Below are 12,996 nucleotides of genomic sequence, written 5' to 3'. Positions count from 1 at the left end.
CAACCATCAAAGACATGTATGTTACAGTTAATACTCCTGTCAGTGCCCTTGACCAAGGCACCGGCAAAAGAACTGGAATTGGCGGCTACCCACTTCTCCAAGTGTGTGTGGGTGCTCACCGTTCCTAGAGTGTGGGTGTAGGATGGGTTAAATGCAGAGGATGTATTTCCCCACAGGGATCAATAAAAACTTCTTGTGCTACCCCAGTTTATTCATTAAAACAACCCACGAAACACTGGCAGTGACCATGTGCTCGTTTTAGTGCATGGGTTCATTAGGTGGATGCTGTGGGATGGACTTTTAATGGGTACGCTGTCAGTCTGACGAGGTGTGACATGCAAGTCTGCCATGCTTCCTTTAGCTCTTGACTACAAAGGGATTTGAAGCCACTTTGCTACTTGGCTCTCAACACTGGCAACCTAATTCCTAATTTTTGATTTGGACATGGGTCATCCTCTACCATGCGGGAAATAACTTTCAGTTATATTTACCCCTCATTTTCATCTTGGAACCACTCACCCATAATGTACATTATTGCTTGGGGGGGGGGGGGGGGGCAGTGCACTGTGCTTCCAGATGATAAGCTTAATCATTGGGTAGTTTCTAATGGTCTGAGATATTGTTAGGGAAGATATCATACTTTTTTTTTTAATCTGAACTGTGTGGTGCCGTATAAAGTCAATTCAGTCTATAAGAAAGGCATATTCAAGTGTCACTTTATTGTGATAATCACATCATGTTCATAGCAACACATTTTTCTATGCACAAAGTACAATTTTATAGCAAATACTTTCTTAAGGTGGCAGCAGCATGTAGAAAAATACACAAGAGCATCATATAAACATAGTATTGTTTAAACATAAACATTGATACTGTTAACCAGAAAGATCTGGGAGCATAATCATAGATATATAATCAATAATGCTCTGTATGAAAAAAACATTTACACTTACTTGGCAGTGATGGGACAGAACACATCAAAACATAAAGAAAAACTTGAAGAGAAAAAAAAGTTATGGACTTCTTTTGTTAAGTTTTCAGCCTTTCCATCATTTTTATATACAAAAACCAAGCATCACAAATAACTTCATCTCTCTTGTACACAGACTTTAAAACACATAAATATAAGATTCTTGATATAGATTTTCTCCAGCTGCATATGGACGATATTGGTGCATTTCTTTAGACAAGCAATTTAATCAAGTAACTCTTACACAAGAAGTAACTGATAGACAGCTGTACCTCCTCTTTTCAGGCATAATAGCAATGTCTGGGTTTAACAGGTAACTGCAGACCTGCTGTCATCAGTAGTTTCTCTTATTGTAAATACTTGATACACAAAAAATATATGGGTGACTATTTACACACACAAGAGAATAGGCCTGAATAAAGGAAAGCTTTCTTTACAACCAAAATTGCATTTATATGACATTATAAAAGAAAGATTTGTAACAAAATAAAACAAACAAACAAATAAACAAAAATCATAAAAAAAACCAACACAAGGCAGATGAAGACAAGTAATGTTACATATTGTGGTTGTGGTCTGCCACTGCAAGCCATTTTTTAGTGACTCATTTCATCTTGTCGCAGACAGAAACCATATAGCCTTAAAAATCATAACCATTAAACTTTGAGGACCACAAGTTTAATCTATCAATAAATCTTTAGTTCATGCAGAAAAACTTGTTTTAACTTGTTGAACCTCTAGCTGGATCACAAGCAAATACATACCAAAGATAACTGTAATACTTCACAATAGCTTATAATACTCACAATAGCTCTTTACAGAAAGCCTGAAATAACATTACCCTGAAACAGGATTTCTTTTTTAATCAAACTTTAGACATGGCAAAATTGAACAAACAAGCGGTGCGTGACTGCAGAACATAAAAATTTAAAATGCGTGACTTAAGAGCTTCAGACCAATAGCAAATACAATTATCTACCACATTTTTTTAAATAGTGAAACTGATTAGATGACAATTTCAAATCTAAGACTGTAACATTGTGCAGGCTCATAACCGCTACATTACATATAAATGCCTTTGTGTTGATTGATGATTTTAGGGAAACGTGTTTTTTTTTTTTTTCCTTTTTTTGATGAAAGGCAGTAGTTAACAATGGCATGTTCCACTTGGGTTGTTTAAATTATGCCCAAAGACTGTGACTGGTTGGAAAGAATGTTTAGTTTTAAATGGAAAAATAAATCTGAGCAGAGGAAAAGTGTGTGTGTGTGTGTGTGTGTGTGTGAGAGAGAGAGAGAGAGAGAGAGAGAGAGAAACAGAGTGTCTTTATATACAATACTCCACGCTTGTAACAATGAATTTCCAAACCTGCAGCTGTAATATCATAATCTGGAAGACAGTTCCTTTATACATAGGACTCTTCTGCAAAAAACAGTTGGTCAAAGTCCTCAAGTCTTGGGTCACTGCACCTTTTTAGCCACTCGTGTTTATCATGAATGATAGCCATTGTGACATCCTGACTCTTTTTTAAAGTGCTCTGAGGATCTTCATCAGCATGCCAAGTGAAGTAGTCCCTGACAGCCTTGGTGGCAGCAGGAGACAAGCAGAACCTGGGCTCAGTACCCTTGGTGTCTGGATCCACATCAGATACTTTGAGTCCATCATTATGCAGAAGCTCCGTGTCCTTTCCAATAACCTGCCTGTGGAGTCGCTCGAGTCTTAGAGTGGTCTCCCTGTCCAGACCGAGGCAGGCCCCTCCAGGTTCTGATGCCCGACGCAAGGCCATGGTACGATGACCAGTCCCTTCTACAGCTGTAAGGACCGAATGAGATTTTTGTCTGTACAGAGCCAAACATCGAGCTTTCTGGCCAAAGAACATCGACTGTGGAAGCTGACTGTTGTCCCCTTTACCCTTCTGGATATACTTTCTTCCACCAGTGGCCTTATGCATGGAGCAGGCTTGGTTGTGTAGCTCTCTCAGCTCCCTCACTGTTAAAGGCTTCTCTGAGGCAGTGTAGTATGGAGCCTGGTTCAGAAGCAGGGCCTGTTGATAGGAAGGAGGGCTTACAGACCTTTTCCTAGGCATAGGATCAGTGGGTCCCTGGCTTCTTTTTTCCTTGTTCTGATTTACCTTGGAGGAGACTTCTGACTGGAGGGCAGGGTCAGAAGGACACCCGATATTGTCATCATCAATGTCTACTTTGTCCTTTGTCAAAGAGAGCCTGCGATCTCTCTTAAGCCAGGTGTTTGGGTGTAGTCCATGGCTGCTCCTAAGCTGGTTCCAGTCAAAAGTGTCTTTAGGAGGAGATTCCTTAGGAGATACCATTGGACCAGGAGCTTGTGGGGAAACTTGGCCAAGTGAACAAGGGGACGCATTCCCTGATGCCCTTGGGTTGCCAACTGGATTGCAAGGGGATTTGGCAAAGTCGGCAGAATGCTGTGAGAAAGCACTGTCCAGGGAACTCATGGAGGAGCGAGTTGGTGAAGCTGTGGGAGAATATAAGCTTGAACAGCTGGCATCTAGATGCAGCTGAGATGGCTTTGGCAGATCTCTTCCTTGCCGGGTGATATCAGAATTCCTGTCACCTCGTCCTCTCTCACCAAGGCCGGTCTGTTTCTCCAGCCGTAAGGTATTCAAATGCTTGGAAAAGACCTCATCGATGTCATCTTTCCTATCACGGGTAGCTGCTGCGTCGTAACTACCCTTACGGTCGGTGCAGCGCTCTGGGAATTTAGTCAGTGATGAAGTGGATATCCGAATGGAGGGCTCGGAGCAGCGTCTCAGTCGACGGACTCCTTGAGAAGGGCGAATGAATTCACATGGGGATCGGGGACGAGGGGAGGATGGGCGCATAACTGGGCTGGATTTAATGGGGTGGGTGAGAGTAGGGAGGAGAAGGACGGTAGACAAGCGAGTTTCAGGATCAGTATCGGGCTGGTCAAGGTCGCAGTCACTAAGAGTGATGACGGAGTCGCGGCTGCGGGTGTCAGGCTTCCCCCGTGACCGCTGGACTGCCTGGAAGGGTGATCCTGATTCATCATTTAGCTCATTCTCCAGACTGTCATAGGATGAGTCGGTCATCTGATAGGAGGATATATCTTAATGTGTGGAGAGAGACAAGGAGAGATGGAATTAGCTATTAGGAATGGAAAAATGTTCAGCATTACTGCACTTGAGAATATGTTCTTGTAGCCATTAAAGGACTTCAGGTGAGAGAGGGGTCTCTGTATTGAGTTTATATTTGGTCTTTCATGACAGGACCAGACATCTATGCCAGTCATCAGTGCCAAATATGGACGTATACACTTGGAAATGTATACATCCTGTTTTGTTTGTTGTGGGCATGTAAAGCCCTTTGAGACTTTAAATAGTGATATTGGGCTCTAAATAAACTTGAACTTTAAACTTTTCAATGGAATTGAGTATTCTACAGGGAAAGAGATGAGAGTGCAGGGTAAGATATCCTTAAGACACACTAGTCCGCTAACATAGCTAGGTTATCTTGTTAGCTTTGCGCAAAGCAGAATAACTGAGATGCTACCAATGCTACCAAGTGAATTTATTTTACATAATCTGTAGTGATCTAATCAAGTTCATTAAGTTCAGAGAATCATTTACCAGATCCATGTTCATCTGCGTTGCGCCTCTTAGGGAAACCATCAAATAATGTGGTGACGTCCTCTCCGAACACTGACTGGCATTTTTCAATCATTAGTCGCACCAAGTCGCAGATCTGGGAGGAACGCCATGGAAGAAAGTTAGCGCACAATCAGAACAAAGCGAAAAACTTGGTAGTTTATATAGCTATACAACATAAGAGACAAACTCTATCAGGACTTGATAATCAGGCGTGATTGCAGAAAAGCAACAAGGACTGTATTTCAAAATGATTAGCTTATGTAACTTCTGAACTTCTGTTCTGGATAAGCTATTTTTCAATTGGAATGTTAAGTAAAAGAGCATGAGGTATCTCCCTAGCTTGTTGCCTCGGTCTTTGGTTACGTCTAAGAGGGTAAAGGGGACTTACCCCACTAGGATGCCAGAATGCAAAAAAATCTGTACAATCCACATTATTTCCGTCTGACATCGTTTGTGTACCTCTTGTTTACTAACTTTCCTTGACAAGAGCAGCAATTTCATACATACTGGGCAGTTTTATGATGTCAGCAGCAGATGCTTGTACTTTCTTTGCTTGTACCATCTTATATCAACACATCTGTGTTGCTTTCGCTAATGATAACAAAATATCCCTTCAGAAGTTACTTTATTTGAAAGGATGTCAAGAGAATGTCCATATCTATGATGTAGAACTGACACTCTCTAAACTAATAATATTAAATGTGACAAATAAACTCATTAGAGTAAAATGCTTTTATTCTTTACGTGAAAGTTCATGATTAAAGGAGGTAGTTGAAATGAGTTTAAAAGATTTCTGCAAAATTCCAAGCCATAAAAAATGATTAAAAAAACCCCTGCAAAAATCCCAGTATAAATAACTGTGGTTGGAGTGTTCCCTGTGCCTGCAGAATACAAGAGATATACAGGGTATACATAGCAGGGTATACATAGCAGGGTATACATAGCATGGAAACAGTGCTGCCAAGACTTGTGCTTGAGATTTTGAAATCACACATTTTTTTTTAAAGCTATACCACAGCATACAGGCTGCCACACGCATATGCAAACAAACCGCAAGAGGACAGAGTTCTAATATAGCGGGGATTGTGAGAACAACAGTGACCTCAAGAATCTAAAGGAAATGCTTGAAATATTTCCCAGTGAACTTAAGCTTCCAGCAATGTGTGTATTCACTCAGAAGTAGCATAAAACAAAAACAAATGTGTGATTGAGGGTCTTCACACGAAAATATAGGGATGACACAGCACTACAAGGAGGGCGGTTACATAACGACATTTCTACAGCAAAACATCTTACTAGACTTACTAAATCAATGCTCACAATATACAACTAATACAACTAAAATAATACTGAGAACATAACTGATAGCCTTCAAGACTGAGGCCGGCAACTCTTCTCCAGTTTTCAGTTTTGTGTTTGTTGTACTTTGTTTTCTGAACTTATCAAAATACTAACGAGCCCTAATTTAGTCGAACCTGCTTTCAGATTAAGATTACAGCAAAATCGAATAATGGGGGACTGTCTTAATTTGATTCCCAAACATAGGAAACTCAACTTTATGGTCCTCTAATACATTAAGTACAAGTTGACTTCTAACTGAACTCTGTTTATCGTTTTCATGTATGAGAAGTGCAAAGATGAGGATCAGCTGCCAGGATGCTGACACGAAGGACGTCGTCATAGAGATCAGGTAGCTCTGAACAAATTTGCAAAGTCCATGCGACGCAAAGTGAGAACCAGAACCAACCTTCTTGGTGCTTTCTCCCTCCATCTCAGGGCTGCTGGGCGCGGGAGCAGAAAGCATGCTGGGTGCAATGCAGACAGCCAAGTTGAAAGAGTTCATCTGGTTGTCATGGGCTCGGAGCTGGATGTTGTGCAGCACTGCCAGCACATGTTTCAACAATAGGGCATTTTCTGGAGGAAGACGACCCACTAGTCTGGGGAAGAACAGATGAGGGAAGGGGAGATGAGTTGTGGGCAAAGGACATAGTGGCTAAAACACTGATAGAGTAACTGTATTGTTACAGACAAGAAAGGAAAGTTATGGATTACCACAAGTTAGTTTTCCCCAAGGGAGGCAGGTCTTTGCCTCTCTAAATCAAATATATCAGAAGGCCTTCTGTTATAGCCTACTTGCTTTTGTCAGACAAAACAAAACAAAACAAAACAACTACGAAAAAACGGTCCTTTCACATGAAGTTGATGATTTTTAATTGTATAAAACGCATTACCAGGCCATTAAAAACTAAAAAATATTGAGGCACTAATCTGCTCCAGGACAGTCTGGAAAGGGCATATTTAACCTTATGTTTAATATTAAATTATTGTTAAGGATGAGGTGAAGGAAAATTGATCCATAACCTTCAGTGAAGGGCTCTCTTTCAACCAGATCTTTCAGAGCTGAAGTTAATTCAATTTCAATTCAGAAAAATAAAGACAAATTCAATTTATCAATTGTACATCACCAATAACTCTCCAAGGTTATGAATCAAGTTTTAGTTAATTTCCTGGACTGAGTGGGTTGAAAAACCAGAGGAACCCCTTATATGGGAGATCCGTTTTTCAGTTTACCTCTGAATTGCATCCAACTGGTTTTCTTTTGCTTCACTGTTCCAGTCCATTGCATTCATCCATTGCTCGTAGAGTTCAGATGAAAGCAAGCTACCAGGAATGTTCCGTAAGAAGTCCTAAATCATTACAAAAGAGTAAAAATGTAGGTTACAAACATGTTAAATGACAGTGGATTACTATAAAACAAAGTTATTAGTTTGGACAAGTCAGTAAAAATGATCTGCGAGAAAAGGGTAAACAATGTCCAGGGAGTTTTATTACGTTTGGTTATTCACATAAGATTTAAATCATAAATTCAACCACTTTTTCTTTTAGCTGAGACAGTCAGTCAGTAATATCATCCAAGGATTGTAAAAAAAAAAAAAAAGAAAAAAAAGAAGAAAAAAAAGATATGCTTTTTCTTGGCATTAAAATACTGATTGATGCAACCACTTACAATAAATGGGATGTTTCTAAATTGTTTATAAATACATTTATAATTTAATTTCTTAATACATTGTTAGGGATGATCTATCCAGCTGGGTAGCATGGGGCAGGGCATTATGTGTTAGTCAGTGAATCCCATTCATGGCACACTATCCATTTTGACTGACAGCAGATAATATCAGCTTAGAACCATTCAAGACAAAAGACGATTAGATAGCTCACATGCAGTAACATCCCATCTCATCACATGATTTAAAATGCATCTAAACATAAACATGTGTGTTTGATTTATTCTGTTTCCTCAGCGGTTAAAAGAAATATGACAGAAAAAACTGCTCTCTGTCATTCCTGTGTATTTCCAGACAGCAGACTGACTCCAAGATGGTCACGAGGAATGCAATATTTATGTCAAATGTCTCTTTGACAACCATGTGTAGATATACACCAACATTCACTCAGAGAATTTGACAGACAAACCATAACCATGATTCTAGATCATGGTATCTTATATGGTCTTGTTGCTTTGGCTTACTTTTCGTAATGACATAGAAAAACAACAGAAACAATTAGAAAGCCTGTTTTAGATTTTAGGTAAACAAAACAATGAATGCAAACTGCAGCACCATACGTGAATGTAATTTGCCTTTAGGTACATCCAAGTTTGGGAACCCCAGTGCAGTGCTGTCCATTTAGTGTTACAGAGGCCTTGTATGCATTATTTTGACCAGGATTCACTTCCTAACACTGATCTTGGGAATGGACCATAACCTTTTTAAGAAATATACTTTTCATAACTCTAACTACCGGGATCTTTTTGAGATCACACCATTATTTTAGTCCAGCGTTTTAAAATTAATCAAGGTACTGTTACGCTAATGAAATGCTTTGGTGACTTATGACTAGGTTGAGCTGGGTATACAGGTTCTGGACAAGTAAAAAACTATCCTTTCAAGTGATTCCTCTGTACTTGAGCTGGGAATGCAATGTGTTATACCACCACCAGCCACCAGGGGATCTGAGGCCGGGCCTCTGTGTGACAGGCTTTCCCCTTAAAAGCTATACACATCACCACAGCTTACCTTGAAGACAGCTGCAATTATAAAAATGGACTCATGAGTTAGTTGAATGTCCTCAGCTCCTGTATCTAATCTGTCTCTGAGTTCCCGGCAAGCTTTCGCTCCAGCAGAGCGTCGGAAAATACCCCTGGTGAACGGCCCCTCTTGATACAGGAAAACCAACATGTCCTAAAGACAGAGAAATATTGGCAAAAGAAACAGAAATAAAAAGTTAAGAATAGGGGTTAACAATAGGGCTAGAATAGGGGTTAACAATCAAGTTGCCTCTTACTTTGTCCTTAGCAGCTCGTTCAGTGTATGCTACAGTGAGTATGGTGCTGGCTGTGGTTTCACTGTGGTTCTTGCACTCACCATAATGGGTTTGGGAAGGGTGTTGTCCTTACACAGGGAACTGAGTGGCAAGCCAAAAAGCCGTCCAGAGGTGGGGAGGAAAAGCAGTGGGGGCGGATCATTTAGCTGGGGGGTGGAGCCACGCCAGAAAGCCCAGTTGATGAGAGAGCGTCTCCTCTTGAAAGGTTTCTGGAGTGGATCTGCAATAATATGTTAAGAGAGAAAGTTATTTAAGATTAGGAAATCAAAACAAAAGAATAGTAAAGTGAACTAATAAAATACATTTAGAATTCCAGAGAAAGATAAAGCACAGTTAATCATAAAGGGCCAACAACTAGAGTAAATATGAAGAAAACTGATGAGGAGAAGCCTACTTACCTACAAAAGGCTGGTCCACAACCACCTTACTTGGTTTAAGGATGAATTGGCACTGGGTGTCTGACTGTAACTGCTGAATCAGCTGCTCCCCCTGGTTGTCTGGAGGGGTAACAGTATCTTTGACAACTATGTGGGTCAAGGGCTCTCTGATGTGGCTCATCTGGATGCTGAAAGGAAACTCATGTCCTTGGGACGGTGGGGGGGGGTTGCAGGAAAAGGTCAGGTATTGTTTAATTACAGCATTCTTATAACCTCATTAACTTTTATTCATCCTAGAAGTGCAATTCCATCAGATTGTTCTGCTCACTGGATGAATAATAACTATATCATGGATAAGAGTGAGTAAAGTATATTACAAGCACATCACTGATATTGATAAGTAAAATACATCAAAGTGTAGTTTCAGTATTATTTCCACTGCATTCATTCAGGGATAAAGGATGGTACCTTGACCTTTATCTTCATAAACAGCACTTTAAATCATTCAATTGTTGATCTGTTGTTGTTAATATTTGTTAAGTACGATGCATGCATGTCTTGTGACCAAGTAACAAAGTTTAGAGCATAACGTTGATTTGGCTTGTGGGTACTTCAAATAAACTCACCAATGAGAGGGTAGGGGGCGTTGTCTTTCTTGGAACTGACCCACAGCTGGTAGTCCTTTGCACAACCCTACAGGAGTCAGAGAGAAGATGCTGACAAAGACCATTTTGCAAGTGCTTACCGCTCCTGATGTACTCTGTCATTGGGTTGACAGGTGAGGAAAGCTATGTTTTGATTTAGTGAGAGATTTGGCAGGCGACTAACATAGCCACCTAATTTGGTAAGCAATCTCAAGCTGTCTCAAACAGGAATGTGGATTTGTCCAACAAAAATGAGGATCTGTTTTGATTTTGAAAACGTGCAACCTATTTGTCTCTCTTTTTTGGCCTACTTTGGGAAGGAATTATAGAGTCCATCACTTCATTTTTCAACACACGAAGTGACTCAGACCACTTGTTCAGCTCAAATCAGATCAGCATTGCACTTAGATATAAACATGCAGAAAGGCATTTAAACATAGAAATACAGGAACATAGTTCAAATATTAATATATTTATACACACGGGCAGGAGAAACAAACCCACCGAAATCCCAAACTGCTGAAGTGCCAGACGAATGACCTCAGTAGCACAGTCTGAGTTACTGACTGCGAGGATCTTGGCCTGGGGGTGAAGAGGATATCTAGTCAGGAGATGGTACGGTAATTAAAGGAGTAAAAATGCCACATGTAACTTTGGTCATGAATACTTACATGCGAACAATTCCCAGTGTCCTTTGCATACACTTTGAGAGGAATTGTTTTTGGGTTGTCCTTCTCTTTTTCCTCTTTTATTCGACTGCAGAAAGCAGAGAAGAGACACATATAAAAAAATCTGCCTGGTTTTAACAGAAAAAATTACAACTAACAATGAATCTTGCAGATAAGAGAGGGAGTGTGTTCTCGGTTTACATGGAAAGAAAAGAAAGATATACAATCTAAGGATAACAGATACAATATAACCAGAGGAAATACACAGAAAATAACCCTTACACCAAGTAACGATTGTAACCGAACCAGTATGGGAGCAAAAAACAGTCATCTGACTACAGCTCAGGGGAACATCTTTGTATCAAAGCTACATGCTAATTATACCTTTTAATAAGAGAGAGCCATTTCTCTTTCTGTTCCACGGTGCTAGAGGGAAAAGAGGAAAAAAAAACCCATATTCAATAAAACGAGTCTACTGTCAAACTCTGTCACAAGACACCACCTGACATGCAATCTATCCCTTGAACAATTTTTTCAATGGAATGTGATCGTTCTTGTCCACAGTGCTCGGCATTTATATGTGTGTCTAAATATAACACTCTAAAAACACATTCATTTAAGACACTAGCTCATCGATCTCAAAATCAAAAGATGTTTACTTGCTCGGCCCTGGGAAACTAAAACACTACAAATTAGTCAAAGAGAAAGGGATATTACAGAGTGACTGCTTTATTGTTCTTGTCACACAAAGATTGTGATTGTGAGTGGAATCTGAATGTGTTCATATTAGTGTTCTCAGCCTTCACACGCATAATGTTAACCAAACTGCAGCGTCGTGGGTAATCAAAACATTGTCTGACATAAACTCTATCAAACCAGCAAGGTGCAGTTTGAGTAGGACTATAAAAAAGCCAGACCATATCCAACTCAATACATGACCTTGTCTGCATGTGGAGTTTTAGTATTTCATGGGAAAGAGGGAATGTTCACAGTGCGGTCAGTGTGCATGAGTGTGTGTGTGTGTGTATGTGTGTGTGTGCGTGCGCGTCTGTGTGGGTGAGTGAGTGTGTAGGTGTGGTTGAGTGTGGGTGGACATGTAGGTGTAAGGTTTAGGGATCTTGTGAGAAAGCAGTAGCTGGGGACAAGTGACAAAGTTACCAGAATGTGGCCACACAGTTGCAGGTGGGCCAACCCATGACGAAGCTCTTCTCTGGGCTTGTGCTTCCCTCACAAACCACCTCCATACAGCCAGCCGTCCACATCTCACACACACGAACCTGTACCTTCAGCTTGAAGTTTGTGGGCGACCTGAGGACAATACAGAAACTTCTAACAAGCCGCCTCTGGAAAAACACTAACAATCACTCAGTCACACACTCACACATACACATACACATACACATACACATACATACATACACACATACATACATATGGACTCCCTCACGTGCCTGTTTACTCTTACTAAGACCTTACACACTCAAATGCACCATTAGCTGAAGCTTCTGATCTTTCGCAAAACTCTCCTTTAGATCCTGGGTGGTTCTTTTCAGTTTTCCTATGTGTTCTTTATCTAAATCTCCAAAGCCATGACACATCAATAGGCACATCAGTTGCCTGGTATTCTCACATGGCCTTGTTCCCTGACCTCCCTCCGGTCGACAAACTGACTGCCACCCTTCATACCGCGTCTCGCCATGAGAAAGAGGGAACCGGCTACTCTACATGACGCACGTGATGCCAAATATAGGTCAGATAAGGGGGGACCGAGGGCCCTGCAGTGACTGGGGCCATGACGGCAGAACGTCGCGGCAACGCTGGCAAAACGTTTCGCAAACACGGAACGCGATACGCTCGCTGTGCGGGCCCCTCGGACTTCACAGGGCACAGCCGCTTTGATCCTATTTTGCCCTCAGATTGACTTAATTGGCCCTCTGGGTGGTAATTATAGAGAGAGGCCCCCAGGCTAGGCACAGCACCCTGGGAAGGAAAGGGATGTGGGCCAAGGCTCCTATGAGACTTAATAAAGAGAGGAAAAGAAAGGGTGGAGGAGAATCTCATATCTTTTCTACCTTCCTCTCCGTACCTCCGTCTCTCATTTTTGAAGCTCCGCTTCATTTTTCTTTTCTTTCTCTTTCTTTTTTTTTTTTTCTTTTGGTTTTTGCTCTTTCTTAGTGTTCCTGGAGGTGAACAACATCAAGTGTTTGGACATTTTGAAGTTTTTTTTTTTTTTTTTTTTTCTTTTCTTTTATTTACTATTAGCTGAAAACACCAGTTTCTAAGTTTCTAATTTTACCCCTTAATCTAAATTTACTG

General features: G+C 40.7%; 1 protein-coding gene across 1 annotated transcript in view; it reads right to left on the bottom strand.

Moving 5' to 3' along the window:
- Positions 1-2,373: 2,373 nt before the first annotated feature.
- Positions 2,374-12,996, bottom strand: part of LOC115817518 (rho GTPase-activating protein 20-like) — a 19,245-nt gene continuing 8,622 nt past the window's right edge. Inside the window, exons 4-15 of the mRNA XM_030780833.1 lie at positions 11,839-11,988; positions 11,065-11,106; positions 10,684-10,768; positions 10,517-10,594; positions 9,995-10,061; positions 9,390-9,575; positions 9,033-9,211; positions 8,685-8,849; positions 7,180-7,295; positions 6,356-6,545; positions 4,588-4,702; positions 2,374-4,067 (exon numbers count right to left, since the gene is read on the bottom strand). Of these exons, the coding sequence (XP_030636693.1) occupies positions 2,374-4,067; positions 4,588-4,702; positions 6,356-6,545; positions 7,180-7,295; positions 8,685-8,849; positions 9,033-9,211; positions 9,390-9,575; positions 9,995-10,061; positions 10,517-10,594; positions 10,684-10,768; positions 11,065-11,106; positions 11,839-11,988 (3,067 nt within the window). The remainder of the gene's footprint in view (positions 4,068-4,587; positions 4,703-6,355; positions 6,546-7,179; positions 7,296-8,684; positions 8,850-9,032; positions 9,212-9,389; positions 9,576-9,994; positions 10,062-10,516; positions 10,595-10,683; positions 10,769-11,064; positions 11,107-11,838; positions 11,989-12,996) is intronic.

Source organism: Chanos chanos, chromosome 7 (genome assembly GCF_902362185.1).
Source record: "Chanos chanos chromosome 7, fChaCha1.1, whole genome shotgun sequence".
NCBI classification, from domain to species: Eukaryota; Metazoa; Chordata; class Actinopteri; order Gonorynchiformes; family Chanidae; genus Chanos; species Chanos chanos.
The sequence above is the reverse complement of the archived record's forward strand: the minus strand, read 5'-3'. Positions and strand labels throughout refer to the sequence as shown.